Raw genomic sequence first — 23,515 nt, forward strand, 5'->3', positions numbered from 1 at the left:
GAGTTTTTTGGAACAAAACGATTATGGGATAGAATTAGAGGCAGTTTTAGTCCGGGTTTCAGTCGAATGTTATATTCAACGTACATAGAGCAGTAAATCAAAGGAAAAGTTATCGAAAATGGCTGAAGAGAGAAGTAGAGCTGTCTACTGGAAGAAAAGAAAGACATTTTTCTGGAAGACGAAAACAGGAAGATGAGTTTGAAGAACGAAATCGCCCACTCAACTCCCAGCACTTCCCTGGATGAAAATCAGCTTTCCAATAATTGGAAAAACTTTGCAACTCGGACTCTGAAGAAACTGTTGGTTCCTCCAGAGAGAGAATGAAATATGCCGATGAGCTTCTTTCAGACAGCTCTGATACCAAGGAAAGCGAGGGATATAAACAGACGTGAAAAAATTATCCACGGCGGTCTCAAACGCGCACGTGTGTGAGATAGGTCACAGGTAGCCCAAGCTCACTACTAGAAAAGCGGACGTGACTCGTACCGTGTTGCGCGACGTTTAATATTTATAAAGGTTTGTGTGGGAAGTTATCGGTTTGCCTTAAAAGAGAGAATAAAATGTCTTGTTTTGAAGTTAAATAAACTTACCTTATTGCCTTGTTGTTTTCTTTGCTGATTCCTAGCGTCTCGGGCCATTTTGAAGCGTTTTCGGCGAGTTAGCGCTAGCAGTTGAACACCAACATAGCGCTAACTCGCCGAAAACGCTTCAAAATGGCCTGAGACGCTAGGAATCAACAAAGAAAACGACAAGGCAATAAGGTAAGTCCATTTCATTTCAAAACAAGACATCTTTTTCGCTCTTTTAAGGCAAACCGATAACATCCCATACAAACCTTTATAAATATAAAACGTTGCGCAACACGGTAAGAGTCACGTCCGATTTTTAGTAGTGAACTTGGGTTGCCTGTGGATAGGTGAGAAATTTGTTTTTCAAGTCTACGTCATTCTCTGTCCTCGATTATGACTTATTTCCCATACCATATCGGCACTTGGTTCCAGTTTTTCCCTACTGAATTTCACTGATTTATCTATTAAATCTTGGATCAGGTACAAGAAAGATTTTTAGGTTTTGTGCATATACACTGTAAACAAAAAATTATGGGGTGAAAAATCACAGAATGTATATTTCTGACTTGAGGTCTTTACTCTATTTATGATAAAATTGCCTGATTTATCTTAAAATTTTTACTTGATAAATGTCTTTCTAGGAAACTTAACTCTTAAGGAGGATAAAAGTGCTAGAGCAGGGCTGATGTCACAGTTTTCCCTTCAGTGCAATTCCTCTGAGGAATCCAGTCCACTTCCAACATCCAGTAGTGTGACCTAGTGAGGGAAATGATATGACATTAACGACTGAGTTGTCTTCCATGCGGTAGCATGAAAGACAGTAGTAGGCTAAAAATTATGGAGAGGCTATCTATCCTTGGTGGTGTATGCACCAGAGAGGCAGCAAATGCAAAAGACAGTAAACGATTGATGAAGTCTGATTTACAGGCTACATAGAAGGAAAAGAGAGAGCATCAAGGGGAGCAACTTCTGAGGACTCATCAGTCGGAAGCCCTTCAAGAAGCAGAAGGAGTAATATATGAACCAGGAGTCATTTAAATTACTTTTAGACACTCCTGCAGACAAAATATAGACACTTGGGCCACTAGAGTGGTTGCATAACTTAAAAAACTAAGTGTGATTGCTATTTTCTCACTACGCAATAATTTTGTCTCCAAGAAAAGATATCTTGAGAACAATTTATCCGAATGATCTGAAATGTTCAGCATTTGTTCCTCTTGATAAGTTTTGTGTTATGAGCAGAGCAATTTTCCACATGATTTATGTACTCAAAGTTATGAAGTGAAACACTACTTAGATTTCCTATGTCAAATTTAATCGATCACCATTTGAAATGTTTCAACATATCAAAAATCCATCTACTTTTAACAATAAGCAAAATGTATTCTTTGAATTGAAACTAAAAAAAATTTTTTCATTAATTCCAGGAGTTATCATTTCTTAAGTAACCCTTGGTAGAACCCAGCAGGTGGCACAATAAAACGAGTGGTATGTATTACAATTGACATGTGGAGTGTAAAATATTTTTTTCATGATCTTGAAGTCATAAGCTTTCCAGAGATATATAGTTTTCCTAAGCTTTCAATTAAATCCTAGCCATGAAAAATGGTTGAAAAATGGGCATTTTTTTAGGTTTACCCCCGCCTTAAGGCAAACCGATGACATCCCATACAAACCTTTATAAATATAAAACGTTGTGCAACACTGTAAGAGTCACGTCCGCTTTTGTAGTAGTGAGCTTGGGCTGCCTGTGTGCTCACCAGAGAGTCTCAGTGGCTCAGTCGGTAGAACATCGGAACGCGGAATCCGATGGTCTGTCAGTTTCGATTCCTCATGGAGACTCAGAATTTTTTCTTTATCTCACGCTCGTTATTCAGAAGAAAGACATCTTTCTATATTTCTTTACCAAGCTCAAAACTTACCATCTTTCTTATTCTTTCCTTATGTTGTTTTCCTGGTTTACGCGGTAAAATCAAAGTCCTTTCCTGTTGATACCCGTATTGTAAAGACATCCTGTACAGGTCAAGCAATACATTAGAAATAACGAGTTCTCTTTGTAAAAATTATTTCCCCGGGCAATTTAATGCATATATTGATTCTAAAACTCATCGAGTTATCTTTTAGGTACGTTTCTCAGTCTATCATGCAAAAATATCTTATCAGTGGGCTCAGTCAAGTTGGATAATCATTGGTTCCTAAATTATTGCGAATGCACCGCTATCATTAGTTATTCCAGAATTTAAAGGTACATCGAAAACCAAAATATGTTTTTTTGATAATTTTGCTATGTATGCTTCAAAAACTTTCAAAGCTTTAATATAAAGGAATCAATTCAAGATGCATAGAGAACCAAACCCAAGTGTTCACAGAAAAACATGGCTAGCTTAAGCATCATAATTATACCTCGACTTTGATTTTTTCAGTTGTCTCCTTCGACTCTTTGGTGTAAAATAAACTAGCCTACCTACGATGTCAAACAATTTGTGACCGGTAACTTTATTAAAGGGAATTCAAAGTTTCTAATCAGCAGTTTTCAGGTATATACCCTGATTGTAAATAAGCAGTCTTCAACAAAAAAACGGACTTTTCAGTTTTGTCTTAATTACAAACAATAATTTTTTTTTTTTGCAGCAAGGGACAATAAATCAATTGTTTAGGATTGTTTAGCCACTGGAGATAAAGTCTCAATCACTATTAATTTTCAAATTATGTCTTTAGGAAGCGTAGACAATAAAAGTTCAGCTCTTCATATCCACCGAGACCACTCGTAGGTTGAGATTCGAAAGGAACCGCATGACTCTGTCACCATGTTTTTTGACTGACTTCTTCACGAACTTGGTCGTAAACGTTGTGGTTCAAAACGAAACGCCACCTGCTCGCTCTTGTCAACTGTGCATGCCAAAACTGGAAGTTACCACTGTTGCTCGCAGTGCTGTTGATTTGAAAAGGGCTAAAGTACTTTTGGATTTCTCTGTACTCTCGATTGTGTCTTTCAGAGCCCTCTCCTCACCTTTTTCAATTGTTTAGACCTGACTGAAGATGTCGATCACCAGATAAGAGATCTTAAACTCATTTGGAAAGGAAACGTATCTTGTAAACGGTTCCTACTGGCTTGTCAAAATATGGCACAACTCGTAAAAATACTCTGCAATATTACACAACAAACTTCTAACAAGATATATGTATCAATTTCTTTTCTTCCTGGATGACTGTATGGCATTGACCACTTCATGCTGGGCAACCTGTTTGCTCCCTGAAAAGTTGAGTAAATTACCCATGAAATCTCCCCAGTAAAGAGAGGCATTGTAATTAGTTCAGCATCTTCCTCACCTAAATTAAACTTCAGAGTTGATAACCCTGGGCCATATTCAACTTTCTGTTGCACGAAGTAATTAACTCAACTGTTTGTAATTTGTTTAATGGGATGCTAGCTTAGTCCAGCACTGACAGCCTTCCAACTATTTTGACTGGTGTCCCTAGATAATTTTTATCATTTTATGGTAAAATATATTTGTGAGAGTTGAGATCTCTACCAGAAAGACTTAAATATAATGCCTTTAAAAGAGGAAAATGAAAAAAATGTCATTGATCTTAAATGGGTATCCCTTCATTCCTCCACAACTGGGCTTGTTGCTGTGTTGGTGCATAAATTTGTTGTCAAGAGAACAAAAGAGATAATTATAACTTTCTATTATTTATTACTTTTAATTTGTAGGATTCTTAAAAGAGGGATACAGGAAGAACATGTCCTTTTTGCTAATGATGCCATGACACCTTTTGGCTGTTGTACACTAGAGCTGAATTCTTCTAATACACCACCTAATCGTGACTGGTAAGTAAGCAGAATACACATCTCATAGGTAGAAAAGGAAAGAGAATTAAGTGGATAATTTGATTTGAATTTTGCAAAGTCACAAAGTCATCTAGAGGAAATGCATGTATGTGCATTAATTTGCAGATTAACAACATTAAAAATGATGTATATCCAAAACTATTTAACAAGTTCCAGTTGTTTGAAGACTGGATAATTTACTATCCACTGCCAGGATAAATTTTTATCTCGTATGACTAAGTACAGTGTGTTTAAGTTACCACTTACGTGCCAGAAAAGATACTTTCTCTTTTTCTTTAAATTATAAAATTGATAAGTTTGTTTGACATTTTTTTAATGATAATTATAATGATCATTTTTTTTTCAGGAGAAAAGATGGAAGGTGTCAGCTGTAAAGAATCAAGGAAAGGTGCAGCTACAATTGTTATTATTTTCGCATAAAATTATCAACTCATAAACTTCATTACACCCTTCTTAATCATAATCATATGGTAGACAGCTTCAGAAATTATAGGGTTAAAACAAATTAAATTCATTAGAATCTTGAGAAATGCTTATGAATATAGCTTAAGGGTAAAGTGCAATTGTCTGTTTAACATGGGGTGTTACAAAAACTAAAACCCTCATAAACGAACACCTAAGACCTAAGACCCGTCTTACTTTTTGGAGATTCCTAGGCGTGGGAAATTCTTTAAATCCTGGTTTTAAAAAACACACTCCCGACAAATTAATTCCATGTGCTCACAACTTTAATCTAGTTCCAGTCCCCCACACGGGGTGGCGCCTGGCGCTTACAAAACAGCAAACAAATAAGAAATCGCGTGTCCATCCTCCCCCCCCCCCCCCAAAGAGCAGCTCCGGGTCCTCAGCTCTTTTCTCTAGGGCTTGTACTCTGACTGGCCAGCGACATTCAACGGGCACAGCCTAGTTATCGGGCGTATAAACTTCTGGCCCCTTCACGACCAAGATTACTCGAAGAGTTTCTGCTAAAAGGTATTTGTGCCTGTTTATGTGCTCTGCAACCAGAGCGGTGCATCTAGAAATGGCATGTTCATTGAGCACCACAGATTTCCTGAATGCGTTCAGCCGAATGGTAGCCACCAGGGGAAGACCGGAAGAAATTACAAGTGACAATGGGACAAACTTTGTAGGAGCAGAGAGAGAGCTCAGAGAACTTGTTCAAGCAATGGACCAGGGAAAGATCGCGGGTAATGTTGGCAATGACGGGTTCAAATGGAATTGGAATCCTCCATTGGGGTTGCACTTTGGAGGGGTGTTTGAGTCGCTGGTTAAGGTAGCTAAGAAAACTCTGAAAGCAATAGTTGGAAATGCTGGGCTAACCGATGACGAGCTGCACACTGCTATCAAGGAAGTAGAAGCATTGATGAACTCGAGACCATTGACGTATGAAGGAGCTGACCCACGAGACGAGCCAGTGTTGACACCTAACCACTTCCTAGTTGGGCAGCTAGGAGGACAACTAGCACCTCAAGTTGCCGATGACATCGCGTTTAATCCCAGGCACCTTTGGAGACTGATTCAGAACCTGGTGAGATTGTTCTGGAAGCGCTGGAGAGAAGAGTATCTCTCAACACTTAACACGCGAAAGAAATGGAGAGAGGCCAAAGAAAACCTGAAGGTTGGGGATGTAGTGCTTGTTGTTGATCAGAATGCTCCACGCGGTCAGTGGCATCTGGGTCGAGTGAAAGAGGTGTTCCCAGGTCAGGATGGACAGGTGCGCGTCGTCCAAGTGAGCACATGGAATTAAAAATGTCTGAAGTGTCTTTTTAAAACATGGGACTTAAAGAATTTCCCACGCCTAGGAATCCCCACTTTTCGAGATTACAAAGACTAAGACCCCCTAAAAATCGAATCCGTTGAAATATAAAGTCAAATTGTAACCAAAACAGGTCTAATCTGTCAAATTATCTCCTGTCCCATCCTTTCCACTGAGTTTTAGGTCAAATTTAATGGTAAATTTTGGGGTCTTTTCGTAATTTTGAAAACTAAGACCCCTACCAAACCATTCTGTAAAAATGTCTACAAAGTCGAATTACGACCGTGGACATTAAATTAAGAACCCACAGAAAGCTCATATTCGATCAATCGAGCAAAAACACTGCTGTGCTTGCCATATGGGAAAGCGCTAACATCGATTTTATCTGCTCCCGAACAAAGGAGTTAATCACCGACACCGGAATTCGCAACTAGATATTTCTTGCGACTCCCCAAGGTTTGTTTTCCAATTTGTCCTGGCCGCTACCAATCACTTCTTGCGTAAAAACTTACGAAACCTTTGAAGTGGAACTAGGGTGGCTACTGTTGCTTGCAGATATTATCCGTCGGCAAAACGTAGAACTCATTAGATGTCACTGATTCTACCAGGGAAATTTTATTTTCTGGAGCTTGGACTTGTCAGGAGAGTTTCCTTGACAGCTGGATTACACCCCATTTTGTAGAACCATTTGTTAAGACATCACATTTTTTCTTCGCTTTTTTTGTCACATTTCTACACTTTGTGATGTTACAGTAACACGGGAAATCTAACTGGATTTATTATCGAAGAGGAGCTTTCTGTGTGCTCTTATTTAGTGTCCACATGCAATCCACCAAAACCTAGCGTGTGTGCATAAGTTATTCAGCACTGTCACTGGTAACGCAATCTCGATTGCAGAGACACATAGGAAAACATCCATCTCCAATAGAAAGCCAATTTTATGATTTAAAGGATAAACAACAAAATTGAAGATCAATTGAGTTGAGGCATATTTTCAGTGTACAATTATACGTAGGTAGTGTAGGGCTTTCATTGTCTTTATAAAACCACAATGCTGAAAATATATGTGTGCAAATTGTTAGGCTGGCTGGCTGGCTTTATTTGTAGAGGGTAACACGTAATAGCTAGAGGCTAATGAACTTGTGGCCCAGTAAACCCGCCCAACCCACCCATCCCACCCCAGGGGAGGACATCCATCACGCAGTAATCTTGTGTGGGGGAAATTAACATCTCCTACCCCTAACCCTGCAATACGAGTCAGCGAGAGGTCTGCAATTGGGGTCTACTACTACTACTACTAGTTACTACTACTGCCACTGCTACTGCTACTGCTACTGCTACTGCTGCTACTACTGCTACTGCTACTGCCACTGCTACTGCTGCTTCTTCTACTACTACTACTACTACTACTACTACTGCTACTGCTACAGCTACTGCTACTGCTACTGCTACTGCTACTGCTACTGCTACTGCTACTGCTACTGCTACTACTACTACTACTACTACTACTCCTACTACTAGGCCTTCACTTCAGGGCCTTCACTGCAACTGAATGTGTAGAAAGCCAGTGGGCCATTCATTATAATCACCAGAGTACAACAGACCTTAGTGTCCAGGAACTGATTTCATGTTCTCGGTCAAAAGGATGTTCAGGTGGCAGTACCTTTCTAGCCCTTAATTGGTTACAAACAGAGGTAAATGGTAACAATTAGGACTTTAACCCTAACATTAGTAATTTGCATATTCTCCATACCAATCTCTATACATTTGCTATGATATTTACAAGGTGAATTTGTTTGACAATTTAGTTAGTGATCATTTGCTATATTCTCACGAACATAATTCTTGATTCAATAGTGATACAGTAAGGAGACGTAAGATGCCAATCACTCTCAAAAGTAAAAGTAAACCCTAATTTGGGAAATGCAGTAAGCTGACTATTTGGTTAGCACTGCGGGCTGCAATGTCCAAAGCTGGGTTATTAGATAACCTGCCTCCCAGTTAGCTCAATTGGTTAGAGCGCCGGATTGTGTTGTGCAGGAGGTCAAGGGTTCAAGCCCTGGCTGGACCAATACTCATGGTCTTAAAATAACTGAGGAGAATTCACTACCTTTTTATAACTTCAAGGAATGGATAGATATTCTAGTCTTCTCAGATAAGGACGAATAAACCTTAGGCCCTGTCTCCTGCAGGGTTAGGGGTAGGAGACGCTAATTTCCCACGCACGAGATTACTGTGTGGTGGATGTCCTCCCCTCGGGTGGGATGGGCAGGAAGGTGAGATCGTTACATGGACTGAAGCGGCTGCCAGAGGCGCCTGATAATGCTGATATCCGATCTCGACCTTATCATTGTAACTAGACACGTTAGTTGTTTAGAGTGCTTAAAGAATTTGACTTTGACTTTGATAACCCAGGGTTAGTGTGAAATCTGATTTCAGATCTGAAAGCTATATGTATATACTGTTACCTACATGTTTTATGCTATTTAACTATTATCTTTCCTTTCAGAATTACACACTTGCTCCAGCTAAAGAATTCCCTTATGTGGATAAAGAAACAACTTGTAAACGCAATCTTTTGTAAGTACTGTTGTTGCAGAAAACTCTTTTTAAATACTTATGGACTTAAGTCTCCAATCATGAGCAAAAGGGAGAAAATCGAGTCTCACTAGGCTTGTGTCCAATTGTCCATCAGGTCCTGTCAGTGTCGGCTGGTAACAAAATTTTCCACTCATGATGTATCCCTCAGGCCTTAAATGTGTTTAGGTGCCATATTGAAAAAAATAATCATCCAAAACTTAAGCTTGATTGATATATATTGGTTGCTTGTCTATTTTTGGTTGATCAAGGAGAAGTGTTTCAAGTGATAAAATCATGAAATTAATGGAAATTTCTTTAAGAAAATGGTCTCCGGCATAGTATTTCATCCTAGATAATGTGTCAAGCATCAAGATGTTCAGACATCAAAACTCAATTTGTAATTAGTATCTCTTGATGCTCATTTTATGTAGGACTGAAAAGGGAGTGAGGATAAGATGCGGGTGTAAGGTGCAGATGTAAGTATACTGGTGTATATTGTGTGCAACCTTAATTTTTTTTTTCAACAAATGTCTTGCACTTTGAAAATCAGATCCAATATTTTGGATCTAAAGCAGAACCCGAGCTTCTCAGTATGTTGTTATTGTTATTATTATTATTATTATTATTATTATTAAACACAACGAATATATGAAACTCATATCTCTGAACTGCGGTTATACAAACGTATTTGTGCACGATCCTCGCAGTAAAGAGCACTATTTAAGCAATAGTGAAAATCAGACCTGAAATATTCAAGCCTGTACGGGATTCGAACCACTGACCTCTGCGATACTAGTGCAGCGCTCTACCAATTGAGCTAACAAGCCAACTGGGAACAGGTCATCAATTGGTAGAGCGCTGCATTAGTATCGCAGAGGTCAGTGGTTCGAATCCCGTACAGGCCTGAATTTTTTCAGGTCTGATTTCACTATTGCTTAAATAGTGCTCTTTACTGCGTGGATCGTGCACAAATATGTTTCTATAACTGCACTTCATATATTCAGTTCGTTTTGTTTGATTTATCATCTTACGGGTTTATCTCGGACTAATTTGATGACCTGCTCCCAGTTGGCCTGTTAGAAATTATTACTATTACTATTACTATTATTATGTCGCAGAGAAATCAACTGAATGCTACATTCTAATCAGGCAGCACAGGGCGAAAACCGTAACCTGTGCGCCATGGAGTAAAAAATAAATGTACATTAACTGATCCTAAAAAGCTTTTCCGTTGTGTCTACGGTCCTCCTTCTAACAGGAATTCAAACTGCCACCTTGAAAGTCCGGGCAATATTCAGCGTGCCCGAGAGCACTGCTCTCTGCATCTTTCGCAGTACGTCTGTGCTTCTGCGTCCCACCAGCTCGCGCATCATGACATCCAGCTCCCGTGACCACCCCCCGAGGGCATCCATAATGATGTTATATTGCTTCACCTCGTAGCCTGGGAACTGCTGCCTTAGTTCCCAGCGAAGGGGTCCGTACTTCAGTGTCTTCTCTTCGTCCTTTCTTGTCCGATTGTTAACCCACGGGCAGCTCACTTCCAGCGTCACAACTCTCTTGCACATATGATTTACAATGCGTGCATCCACCCTATTGCATCTGACCTCTTGTTGATCAGCATATATAGGGACATTCCAATAAGCTTTAACATTCTCTGACTCATACACGGGCTTCGGCTTGTCGGGTGAGTACCAGGGTGGTATCTCGTCTATAAATCCCTCATCATACGATAGTTCGTAAAACAGTACCTTCAGTGCTGCGTCGTGTCTAGAGAGATACTTGCTCTGGGCCAGCGCACTGCATTCTGACAAGATATGTGCCACACTCTCTGGAGCCTTGCCGCATAATCTGCACCTCACCTCGCCTTCTCCGCTTGTGTGGGTCTTCTGACTCGTGTATACTCGCGTTGGCAATAGCTGCTCGTATAGCTCGACGAGTCCAGCAATTGTGTGTGATGGGCAGTTCTTCCACTCTGTGAGCCACCAGAAACACCCATCGGCACTCAAACTCTCATCCTCCAGCCTAGTAGTCACTAGACGCCCTTGCCATCGTTGGTTTCTGATCTCATCCTCTAACTTCTCAATTTGGCATCTCCGCACCTCTTTCTTGATCCCTTGTGCGTGTTCCAAATCCAACTCCGGCCCCAACTCCTCCGCGCACTTAGCCGCTTCTTTAAAAATTGACCTACGCCCCATCCTCGCCGCTTGCTCTTCAAACTCCCGTACCATTCCCAGTGCACGATCTTCATTACCATTGAGTCTGACTGCACCCTTGATTTTTGTGGCTTTGTACTCCATTTCAACAGAGCGCAATCCCCGCCCTCCTCTACTTCTTGGCATATACAACAATGCATTCGAACTACATGGGTGTCTACCCCTACTCTCGACAACAATCTTGCGCGCTTATTATTATTATTATTATTATTATTATTATTATTTTTACAGGGTTCCTGCGCTCCATGAAAGTCCTTGAAAGTTCTTGAATGTAATTTTTTCTTTTCAAGGACTTGAAAACCCTTGAATTTAGTCTCAGCTGCTTGAAAATGTCTGAAAACTCCTTGTAAATAAGTGCAGATGAATCAAAGTCGGAGTTTTCGTTTGTTTTCGGTGTTGAAAGTGCAAGTTTCCAGCACAAATCGCGAAAACGAGTTTTCCTTTCAAATCCCGCGTCCGATTATGATGTTTGACACGTGATTTTATCTATTTTGTACCTGATTGGTGCATTGAAAATAACCTTCGTTACCTAGTACATGATCACTCTGATGTGCATGCTTGAAGTCATGCTTGAAGTCACGCTTGAAGTCACGCTTGAAGTCACGCTCGTTGGAGTTTTTCGGCCGGTCCTGCACGCAATGCGTTTTATTTCTATTAGCTCTTATTAAATGCAAAAGGTCCTTGAATTTGAGCGCCGTCCTTGACAGTGACCTAGAAAGTCCTTGAATTGGGTTCCTGAAAAAGCGCAAGAACCCTGTTGTTAGGAGTAACTATTAGTAGTAGTAGTAGCAGTAGCAGTAGCAGTGGCAGTGGCAGTGGCAGTGGCAGTGGCAGTGGCAGTGGTAGTAGTAGTAGTAGTAGTAGCAGTAGCAGTAGCAGTAGTAGTAGTAGTAGCAGCAGCAGTAGCAGTAGCAGTGGCATTAGTAGTAACTAGTAGTAGTTGTAGTAGTAGTAGCAGTAGCAGTAGCAGCAGCAGTAGCAGTAGCAGCAGCAGTAGCAGCAGCAGCAGTAGCAGCAGCAGCAGTAGCAGCAGCAGCAGTAGCAGTAGCAGTGGCAGTAGTAGTAGCTAGTGGTAGTTGTAGTAGTAGCAGTAGCAGTAGCAGAGGCAGTAGTAGTAACTAGTAGTAGTTGTAGTAGTAGCAGTAGCAGTAGCAGTGGCAGTAGTAGTAACTAGTAGTAGTTGTAGTAGTAGTAGCAGTAGCAGTAGCAGCAGCAGCAGTAGCAGTAGCAGTGGCAGTAGTAGTAACTAGTAGTAGTTGTAGTAGTAGTAGTAGCTGTAGCAGTAGCAGCAGCCGCAGCAGTAGCAGTAGCAGTAAAAGTAGTAGTAGTAGTAGTAGTAGTAGTAGTAGTAGTAGCAGCAGCAGTAGCAGTGGCAGTAGCAGTGGCAGTAGGAGTAACTAGTAGTAGTTGTAGTAGTAGTAGTAGCAGTAGCAGTAGCAGTAGCAGTAGCAGTAGCAGCAGTAGAAGTAGCAGTAGACACTAATTGCAGACCTCTCGCTGACTCATATTGCTCAAGGACTTAGACTTAAAGAAAAGTTCAAACCGCAGCACTAATACTTAGGAATGGCTCCCAGGCTCAGAGGCTCGGAATAGCTGTTGCCATCTGTGCACCTTTAAGAGCTTAAAAGCCTACATTCTTCAATTTTGCCATCAACAATCCGTAGTAATCTTCTACATTTTTAAACATCTATGTTCTGTTTTATTCCAGTTTTATACATTTCTGCCTCACTTCCCTCATATTATGTGGTTTTCTTAACGTTGAAGACAAATTTTCCTGTCGTGACAAAACTTCTCAAAATTTTGTAGCTTAATTCCCTCGAGTTGTATAGTCTACCTGTTCACATTAATTTCTCTTCTGTTTCCAGAAGAAAAGAGAACACCAGAATGAAGGATCTTGTAGGTCAACATGGTCCGCTTGGTGTGAATGTGGATGCGACCATGTGGCACGATTATCTCGGTGAGTGCTCTGTATAAAAAGTTCAAGTGTCGTGGAGTTAAGAAAGGTTTGAATGGGATGAGAATTGTCTTACTTTGTGTTGTACTTCGGTTTGGCCTCTGAAACGATGATTTCTTAATCTGTTGTCATAAACAGTTGAGTAAAAAGAGTTAGGGAAAGGCTACTGTAAGTTACAGTAATAAGTCTGATCAAACCGCCACATCGGCCGGCAGTTGGCCTTTACGTATCGGCCAACCTTCGACCAAATTTCGGAGACGTTTAGTCAACAGTCGGCCGACTGTCGGTCAGCAATTGTCCAACTGTTGTGAGTCATCTTGTTAAAATTCCTCTTGTTTAGAAAATGTGCGTTTCTTAACATCTCCAAACGTACAAACGTTCATTTCCAGTGTTCTTTTAAATTCTAAACAATGTTTCCTGTACAAAAAGCAGTAATGGAATCTTACGACATGAAAGTTTGTTGAAGATTCTCAAGGAATTCAATTCTCAGTTGCCCTATGCGAGAAAGACCCGTTGTATCCTGTCTAAAATCTGTCCCCAGGGGCGGATCCAGTAATTTTTGATTGGGGGGGGGGGTCAAAACTTTGGTTCAGAAAGGACTGTTGGAGTCTTTTGAGGCAAATTACTTCTCCCCCACACCCCCCACACCCCCCACACCCCTCCCACCAGTCGCGGTTGCACGTTATAATTTCTTGGCCGCTTAAACTTGGATTCATTAAAAAGATCGGCCAGTTAAAAAGTGATGTACGATCCTGTCGATGTAAGAATTTCAATTTCAAAGTTGTAAGCGTCAGGTCTGTTGGGGGGGGGGGGAGGAGGTCCAGACCCCCTGGATCCGCCACTGGTCCCATAGACCATCATTAGGCAAGAGACTAAAAATGGAGTCAGTCTCTCCTCCGCTCGCTTGACCTTTTCTCGCTGTTGTTTTTGTTTGTTTCGTAGGTGGGATTATACAACATCACTGCACCGACACAGACATCAATCATGCGGTGCAAATCATAGGATATGATTTTAACGGTGCGCTGTCCGTTTTCAATACATAGCTTGTAGAGTTGGTGATATTTGACAAAAAAGAAAAGTACGAAAACTAAATCAGTTAGACTTTATGGTCCACTGAAACACAACAATAAAGTTGGGATCCAACCGAGATCTCTTGAGAGAAGTGGCATGCTGATAGAGGTAAAAAAGGTAAAACCTACTCAGGCACCATGTGGCTCATCGGGCCGGCGCTTAGCTCCGCTTTCCGTAGCACGAAGCGACTAGGAGTATTTCTCAAAGCTTTCATATTCAGATGCGGGTTGAGTTGGAACTTTTCCTCTACTCAACACTGATTACTATTTTCCTTCCCAATTTCAGGCCATATTTGGTACTGGATCGTCAGAAATTCCTGGGGAGAAGGCTACGGCGACAAAGGATATTTGTACATCAAAATGGGCGATAACCTGTGTGGTGAGTATTGTGAAGCTATGCCCTCTTGAGGTTACCGTGCACCTTCAGGGGTGTCTCGCGTGCAAGCGATGTAGCGCGTCCGGTTTAACTGTAGATATCTTAACCCCTATATCAAATTAAAGCTTATAGGACTGGCTATCAGACTATACCAAAAATTTTGAAAAACAAATTAATTGTCGATTTTTTCACGACTTCTAAATGCGAGAGCCCGAATCACCTTTTGAACGTTACATGTTAAAGTGAATTTTGTTTTTCGCTTATTTAATGTGTTCCTCCGTTTCCGGGGCCAAAGCGCTTAAAAAAACGTGTCTGCGATTTGCCATATTCAATTTCAGTGAAAAGTTACAGAACATTTTTGAATAAATAATTATTACATCGGATTATTTCATCTTTACACGCTAACATTTTTTAAATAGGATTAAAAAAATGTGGAGTGATCGTACAAAAATCGCTCTTGAAAAAAAGTATATAGAAATAAAAAATTCAGAGACACGTTTATGTTTTTTACATGTAAAACTAGCTTCCGTCAAAATTTGAGAGCAATCGAACAATTCCCTTTGACTTGTAGCTCTTGAAAGGTGATTCGGGCGCTCGCATTTAGAAGTCGTGAAAAATTCGACAATTAATTTTTTTTTCAAAATTTTTGGTATAGTCTGATAGCCAGCCCTATAAGCTTTAATTTGATATAGGGGTTTAGATATCTACAGTTTAAACCGGACGTACTACATCGCTTGCACGCGAGACACCCCTGAAGGTGCACCGTAACCTTAACCAAACGCGTACGGGCACCTTTGGACTTGAGGGAGGGGGGGGAGGGGGGTGGTCTTCCTTGCCCGAAAAAAACACGCAATGCCCGAAAGGTTAAGGGTTGAAATCGGGATGCAAACGGAGACGTTCACCATTTTCCCATCTAATGAAACTGCTATCATTGAAAGCTGCCAATGATTGGTAGTTACCAGCTGGGTGACATCAGCTCGTATTATGTGATACTTTAATACTCAGATTTACGGATAGAATCGATCGAATAGAATAAACGAATTACTTAATGGAATTTGTGTAGTATTTACCTTTCGCCTTGTTGACCTTGACGGCCGCTTGACCTTTAGTCACCTAAGTTTTTCACGTCCTCTTGAACCTTTTTAAGTCCACGGGCTTCACAACGAATCGAACGAACTTCAACCAGGAAACCTAAACCTTCATGTGAACTCGTCAAAATGTTTTCCCGCTCTCCGCGAAATTGGCGCGAAAATTAGGCACAAACTGCAGCAGATGTTACCGAAATGATACACTTTATATTTTACACGATATTATTCAAATTACGAAATCTCTGAAGACACCCCTTTCGGGCATCTAATCACCTGAAAAGTAATTAACTAGAAACTTTATTTACGACTTTTGGAAATCACGCCAACGGCATTATTTTTATAATGTTTTCTCCCAAATGTCATTGCCCGAATCAAGAGCGTTTTGCCCGAAAAATTACATAATTTCCGCAGCTGAGGGGGGCTGCAGCCCCCCCCCCGCCCCCCCGGCTCGTACGGGTATGACCTTAACCGAGTGCTGTTGCAATAACCCCACAAACTGTTCGATGTATTCGTGTTCATTAAAGTCGTTAAGAACACAGGACATTGAACACTTTTTTTCTCATTGCAAATTCTCACAAAGGCAGTCATACTAAGAAACGTTAAGTTAAAGGGTAAGAACTGCCTGCGCGAGTGTTTCTGGGGGAGCGTTACAGGTAGAATATGTCAATTCCTTTTTTACTTTCTCTCTTGTGTGGTCTACGCGGGGTGCAACACTATACACTTAAGTCAAAAAGACGTAAATAAATCTGAGAGTGAAAGACAGACTGTTGTGACGACCTTCACTGCAGTGTCTAGATAGGGTGAAGTAGGGAGATTACAGAAAAAATGCTTTTGGTCTGATCATGAGATGATCAGCCATAACTGACTATACCAGAATCTATCCCAGCCAGGTACCTTGTATTGCGGACCGTGTAAAATTTGGGAAAGCTCGAGAAGAAGCCTCTAGAGGACACGAGGGGTTTTTCGTAGGATGTAGAAAGTCGTAAGTTTTACCGGGCCTCGGGACCTGCGCTATGTCGCAATGTTGAATGACCGAGGCCAGAGAGCCTGGACCCAGTTTTGCAATGCCGGATAACGCTATTTAATGGTTCAGTATCAACAGAACGTACAATGGATAGAGTTTTATCTACTGGGTTAGGTCCAGTGCGTGTCAAACGCAAGTAAACTTTCCCCCATCCCCTCCCCCTTTCTCATGCAATAGTAACATGGAGATCCATTAAAAAGAAAATAACACCAACATGTCAAATTTACGACATCAACGATAAAGTTAACAATTTGGCCCGAAAACAGCATCTTTATTAAACCGTATTTTATTAAATATCAACTAAACATACCTGAAATATTACAACATAGCATGCCTTCTAAAGAGCATTTTTCCATGATAGATGCATTGTCACTGGATAGGAAAACGAGTTACAAATGGTATTCTTTGCTTCATCGTTTCCGTTGCCAATATCAAAACAGCACTTGAAAAATGGAGAGGAAAAATTTCGTGCCTGTCTTAGCTATAAAACGTTAAGCTTTGAATATGGGAAGCTTTGGATGAGGGAAGCTAATTCAGAAAAATGTTTCTGTCCAATTGAATACAACCAGTACTAGAATCCCGAGACTACAATTTCAAATCTCACAAACTGTATACTGTTTTTGTATTTTACGAAAATATAGAAATAATAAGTTTCCAATTTCATACGACGATACTACTTATATGTGCATGATCCTTCGCAGTAAAGCACTATTTAAGCAATAGTGAAAATCAAACCCCTGACTAGTATCGCAGAGGTCAGTGGTTCGAATCCCGTACAGGCCTGAATTTTTTTCAGGTCTGATTTTCACTATTGCTTAAATAGTGCTTTACTGCGAAGGATCGTGCACATATACGTTTCATAACCGCAGCTCATATATATGTATTTCATATGTTTGTTGTTTGATTTATCATCTACGGGTTTATGTCGAATTAATTTGATGGCCTGCTCCCAGTTGGCTTGTTAGCTCAATTGGTAGAGCGCTGCACTAGTATCGCAGAGGTCAGTGGTTCGAATCCCGTACAGGCCTGAATTTTTTTCAGGTCTGATTTTCACTATTGCTTAAATAGTGCTTTACTGCGAAGGATCGTGCACATATACGTTTCATAACCGCAGCTCATATATATGTATTTCATATGTTTGTTGTTTGACGATACTACTCTTGTGCAGCTCTTCCTGAGCCGTGTCAAATTTTTGTCCTAAATAAATCGTACGAACATATATATTTATACATATTCTTTAAATGAAGCCGTGTTTCCGGGAAGGGAAAAGCAAAAGTGTTATTGAAAGTGAGCGAAGAAGTTGTACAAAATTACATCCCCAAAATACGTTTGTTCGAAATAAATACCATGTGAAATAAGTTTTCAGGGGTCTTTCGTTCAATATACATCTTTAATTGATTCCTTTGTAGTTAAGCTTTGAAAGTTTGTGAATGATATGTAGCAAAATTAGGAAAAACATATTTTGCTTTTACTAGATACATCATCATTTTTGGAATTAATGTAATAGCGGCGAAGCTGTAATAATTTAGGAACCAATGATCATCCAACAGTTGGACCCACTGGTTTTACATTTTTCCGTGATGGACTGAGAAATGTACTTAAAAGATTGAGATGCATTAAATGCCTGGGGAAATATTTTTAGAACGAGAACTCGTGATTTCTAATGTATTGCGTGACCTATAACACTTGTAATTCCCGCCCATAGCTTTTATACCCAGGTAATAACTTCAGCATCATAAAGTGTATTGTGCACGTATCGCTTATTCTCATACTGCTTACGTATTCTTACCCCCTTATTCTTTATATCTTCCGTTTGATCATTAATTCCTTCAAAGGAACAAAGATCCTACCTAAGTATCGTATAGCATATTTTCAATAAAGAAGACTACCGTGCTGTTTTCCATATCGCTCGGACGAAAGGCTAACGCTCGGAACGTCAGCTTTTGTAATCGTTACGGTGGCCAATTTACCATTTCAACTTTGTTGATATATCCAAATTATTTCGTTACCCCCACCGACGCAGCCCCAAACAGTTTCTTTAGAAACTATCAGCCTTTATTCATTTAATTTGTTTTCCATATCACTGCGACTTTTTATTCTGTAAAGACATTGGGGCATTTAGACTATCCCATCACCAGCTATGATTTAATGGTAACTCGAGGGGTGTTAGACTTAATGTACATTAAGACGCTTTAGTTAATTATAATGAAGCGTAGAAGTCCAAGTGCTTTCGCAAAGAACTAATGATTTCGAACGTGTGCTTGACTTACGCGTAATGTCTTTCACAATGCTGACGTCAACTTCAAAGAGGTTTGTTTTTTTCCCTTTAGATATATATTTTCGGTGTAGGAGTAAACCACAAAAAAAAAGACAAAACACTGATAATGCCTGCACTGATCTAACCGGAATATCATCACAATGCTGAGGTCAATGTTAAAGAGGTTTGTTTTTTTTTTCCCTTTATACATATATTTTGGCTTAGAGTCAACCAGAAAAACAACACTTATAATACCGCCCTAAGATCTTACACTCGCGCTTGACTTAGTTCCAATATCATGCAAAGCTTTGTGCACGTATCGCTTACTGTCGATAAGTAAGACCCTTGAGTAGTTTAGTCAATTACTGACGCAATGGATCACGGTACTTATTCTGTGAAGACATTGGAACATGAAGACCATCACTTCTACTTTTTTTCATTAAAACACTTGAAGGTTTCAGTTGGACTTTTGGCTGAAAACTCAAAAAGCATGTGTTTAAGTATTTGTTATTCACCCACTTAAAACTGAAAGAAAAACAAGTCTTTGCAGATTTATGGCCTAGATTTACTTTCACCGTGTGTAGTATTGTAGGCAGAGGCAAAACATAGAAAGATGCACTGAGCACTCAAGCAAATTCGACGCCATAGAAAAGAAAAGAGGTAAAAAAGCTAAGTAGGCAGTGACGAAAAGCTAACCGAGACAACGGAATTATCCGCTAAAGAACCGCTCCGACAAATTTCAATTCAATGAACTCATTTCTTTGACTGCCGGTGGTCAAGGATCGAAAAACCTGACCAATAGGATCGCTACTTTACCATATATAGTCCGTAGTAGCATGTTAAACAAATATTCTATTGTTTTGAAGCTCTTAAAAGCGCTAGCCAGCGGGATTTAAGCTCTCGTGTGTATTATCAGATTGAAGGTCATCTGTCACTAATATTCTTCCAGGCGTATCACTGCTTTTTTCATAGGGGAGGAGGAGCTTTTGGAGTACGATTTCCAAACTTTCAAGGAACGTATTGTAAGAGAAGTCCCTTACCTAGCCAAAATAACAAGCCTCTCTGCTACGCCACTTCCTTTAACAATGAATGACGAAATCAACGAGGTCGACATATCTCCAGTATATCTTGCGTTTCAACTCAAGGAAATACTGTCAAAAAAAAAACATCACCTTATAAGAATTTACATTCGAATCGCCATCAGTTCAGGGGGTAGGGACTGATTAGTGTGAAGTCAACATGAATTCACCGCCAAATCGGCCAAAACATTTACCAGCATTGTAAAGACATCCTATAGGTCAAGCAGTACATTAAAAATCACGATATCCGGTCTTTGTGAAAATATTTCCATCTCCACGTATATTTACTTATTTCCGGCTTGTGCTCTACCTTACGGCCCCACTCGGAAATAATCTCGAGAATCGATTGATAATAAGCGCCATGAGCAAGAGACATATATGGTGATGAAATTATACTATTGGTCAGGTTCGACGACACAAACAGAGCGGCTTAAGCGCTATATTGGGCTTTACGCCGATAACAAAAGCTACAGCGGAAGTTTCTGCCTTAAAGACCTCAAGCGTGTCAATAGCGTCTTAATTCAAAATTTGTCTCTTGTACTATTGTGAGTTCTACATGCATTCCTTTCCTTCTCAGACAAGACTGACAACCCGTAGGACTGAGAGAGAACATGCTTCGTACGAGTGACCTGAAGAACATCTGTCCTTGTAGAGCTCAGCGGCGAAACAAGCCATCTGTGACTGACAACTGATTCGAAGAAATTTAGATCTATACTTAAAAAACGCTGTGGGGTCGCCCCTTCATTCGGAGGGAAATGAACTGGAATACTCTTCAAGTTCGATCGTTTTTATAATGTTAGTCAGGTCCATTTTGAAGGCAATGAAAGGGAAGAGACGAAACAGGCTTGTGCTCTACCTTACGGCCCCACTCGGAAATAATCTCGAGAATCGATTGATAATAAGCGCCATGAGCAAGAGACATATATGGTGATGAAACTATACTATTGGTCAGGTTCGACGACACAAACAGAGCGGCTTAAGCGCTATATTGGGCTTTACGCCGATAACAAAAGCTACAGCGGAAGTTTCTGCCTTAAAGACCACAAGCGTGTCAATAGCGTCTTAATTCAAAATTTGTCTCCTGTACTATTGTGAGTTCTACATGCATTCCTTTCCTTCTCAGACAGGACTGACAACCCGTAGGACTGAGAGAGAACATGCTTCGTACGAGTGACCTGAAGAACATCTGTCCTTGTAGAGCTCAGCGGCGAAACAAGCCATCTGTGACTGACAGCTGATTCGAAGAAATTTAGAAATTTAGATCTATACTTAAAAAACGGTGTGGGGTCGCCCCTTCATTCGGAGGGAAATGAACTGGAGTCTGTAACAGACGGACTACGAATGCAAAGAATATTTCTAATGACTTAACCTCTTCTTGTAAGTATAGAATGTAAAAAGAAGAAAGGAAAAAGCCTTTTAAAAGGAAAATAGAAATCAAGCTCATCAAACTCTTATTGAGAAAGGTAAACAATTTTTAGACCAAACTACTTTCTGAATGTTTTAATACATACCATTTTATTAAAAATGACTCCCACAGTGATTGCACGGTACATCATGAGCAGTTTCCTCAGGGACTATATATGGAAACTTTACAGAAGTAAGTTAACATTACTGATGATATCGATAATAAAGCGTTACTCAAACTGGAAAAAAAGCTTAAAGCCAAAGTATTGATTTTGCATAAAAGCAAGTCTCTTTCCTCTACGTACATTTAGCTCCTTAAAAAACGAAAACAAAAAATCAAAAAAAAATGAAAACAGGACGATATCGCTAAACTTGACCTGCTGCAATGTTCAAAGCAATGTTCAGTTCGCAGCTAATTTTACAAAATGTCAAAGCTTAACTATAAAGGAATCAATTAAAGACGCATAGTGAACCAAACCCAGGTGTTCACAAAAAAACATGACCTACGCTTAGACATTATGATTATACCAAGACTTTTTCAGTTGTCATGATATCCTTCGAGGTCTCGGTGTCAACTAAACTAACATACCTACGATAACAAACAATTTCTGACAGCTACTTTGTTAAAGGGAATTAAAAGTTGCTGATGAGCACTTTTCAGGTATATGTCCTGATTACAAAAGAGCAATTTTCAACGAACGAAACGGATAAGAGGGACAAGGGTAACATAGATTGGCAGAGGTAAAGTCTCATTCGCTATCAATTCCCAAACTATATCCGTCCTGAATAAAAAACGTAGACAATAATGTTCAGCTCTTCGTATGCACCGAGACCATTTATAGGTTTAGATGCGAAAGGAAGCGCGTGACTCTGTTGCCCAGTTTCTGATTGACTTCTTCGCGAACTTGGTCGTAAACATCTTCCTTTAAAATAAGGACTTCTGCCGACATCTGCAATGTTATGTCCTGCTTTTCCCTCTTCGCGAAGAAATAGTTGTCTTTTATTTCTGTGGACTGAAAATAGCAACCAAGGTGGGAAGCGCTAATCTGCTCGTTCTCGTCAACTGTGCATGCAAAAATCTGGAAGTTACCACGATTGCTCTCAATGCTGTTGGATTCGAAAAGGGTTAACGCACTTTTGGATTTCTCTAAACTCTCGATTGTGTCTTTCAAAGCCCTCTTCTCACCCTCGTCAACTTTTAAGGCCCCACTGAAGACGTTGATCACAACATCAGAGATCGTAAATTCATTTGGAAAGGAAGCGTATCTCTCGAACGGTTTGAAACTTTGCGTAACCCATCCGACTTCTGACGCCACCTTCCTATAAAACGCGTACCAATCGCTGGGGTTAGTGAAGCGGTTGTACTTCTTGTTTGCTGCCAACTGAGAAAGCAGGGTGGAATTGAGCACGTCCTTCTTCCGTTGCTGATTGGTCACGGAACTAAAGGAAACAAGACTGCCTCCATCGACGAAACCAGTTTCAGAAAACGCAATGGGACCAATTCCTGGGGGTGTGGAATACTCTTCAAGTTCGATCGTTTTTATAATGTTAGTCAGGTCCATTTTGAAGGCAATGAAAGGGAAGAGACGAAACAGGCTTGTGCTCTAGCTTACGGCCCCACTCGGAAATAATCTCGAGAATCGATTGATAATAAGCGCCATGAGCAAGAGACATATATGGTGATGAAACTATACTATTGGTCAGGTTCGACGACACAAACAGAGCGGCTTAAGCGCTATATTGGGCTTTACGCCGATAACAAAAGCTACAGCGGAAGTTTCTGCCTTAAAGACCTCAAGCGTGTCAATAGTATCTTAATTCAAAATTTGTCTATTGTACTATTGTGAGTTCTATATGCATTAACATGAAGATCATCACTTCTACTCTTTTTCATTAAAACACTTGAAGGTTTCAGTTGGACTTTTGGCTGAAAACTCAAAAAGCATGTGTTTAAGTATTTGTTATTCACCCACTTAAAACTGAAAGAAAAACAAGTCTTTGCAGATTGATGGCCTAGATTTACTTTCACCGTGTGTAGTATTGTAGGCAGAGGCAAAACATAGAAAGATGCACTGAGCACTCAAGCAAATTCGACGCCATAGAAAAGAAAAGAGGTAAAAAAAGCTAAGTAGGCAGTGACGAAAAGCTAACCGAGACAACGGAATTATCCGCTAAAGAACCGCTCCGACAAATTTCAATTCAATGAACTCAATTCTTTGATTGCCGGTGGTCAAGGATCGAAAAACCTGACCAATAGGATCGCCACTTTACCATTTATAGTCCGTGGTAGCG

The 23,515-nt window shown here is 40.3% G+C and overlaps 2 protein-coding genes across 3 annotated transcripts; one reads left to right on the forward strand and one right to left on the reverse strand.

Annotated features, from left to right (window-relative positions):
• Window positions 1-869: 869 nt before the first annotated feature.
• On the forward strand, window positions 870-18,914 carry LOC111345716 (cathepsin O-like). Of its 2 annotated transcripts, none has more exons than XM_088732618.1 (11): window positions 870-1,580; window positions 1,997-2,057; window positions 4,285-4,401; window positions 4,769-4,810; window positions 7,823-7,872; window positions 8,688-8,758; window positions 9,190-9,234; window positions 12,837-12,928; window positions 13,868-13,942; window positions 14,282-14,374; window positions 18,814-18,914. In XM_088732618.1, exons 4-11 carry the CDS (start codon window positions 4,777-4,779, stop codon window positions 18,906-18,908), a joined length of 555 nt encoding a protein of 184 aa, XP_088588744.1. In that variant the 5' UTR covers window positions 870-1,580; window positions 1,997-2,057; window positions 4,285-4,401; window positions 4,769-4,776; the 3' UTR covers window positions 18,909-18,914. The 2 variants fall into 2 exon arrangements, with proteins under 2 accessions (XP_088588744.1, XP_088588745.1); XM_088732619.1 differs by having other exon boundaries at window positions 870-1,328.
• Window positions 9,716-11,859, reverse strand: LOC148724098 (uncharacterized). Its single transcript, XM_088732603.1, has one exon. The coding sequence runs from the start codon at window positions 11,095-11,097 to the stop codon at window positions 10,021-10,023; it is 1,077 nt and encodes a 358-aa protein (XP_088588729.1). The 5' UTR covers window positions 11,098-11,859; the 3' UTR covers window positions 9,716-10,020.
• Window positions 18,915-23,515: the final 4,601 nt, after the last annotated feature.

Source organism: Stylophora pistillata, chromosome 9, assembly GCF_964205215.1.
Source record: "Stylophora pistillata chromosome 9, jaStyPist1.2, whole genome shotgun sequence".
Classification (NCBI taxonomy): Eukaryota; Metazoa; Cnidaria; class Anthozoa; order Scleractinia; family Pocilloporidae; genus Stylophora; species Stylophora pistillata.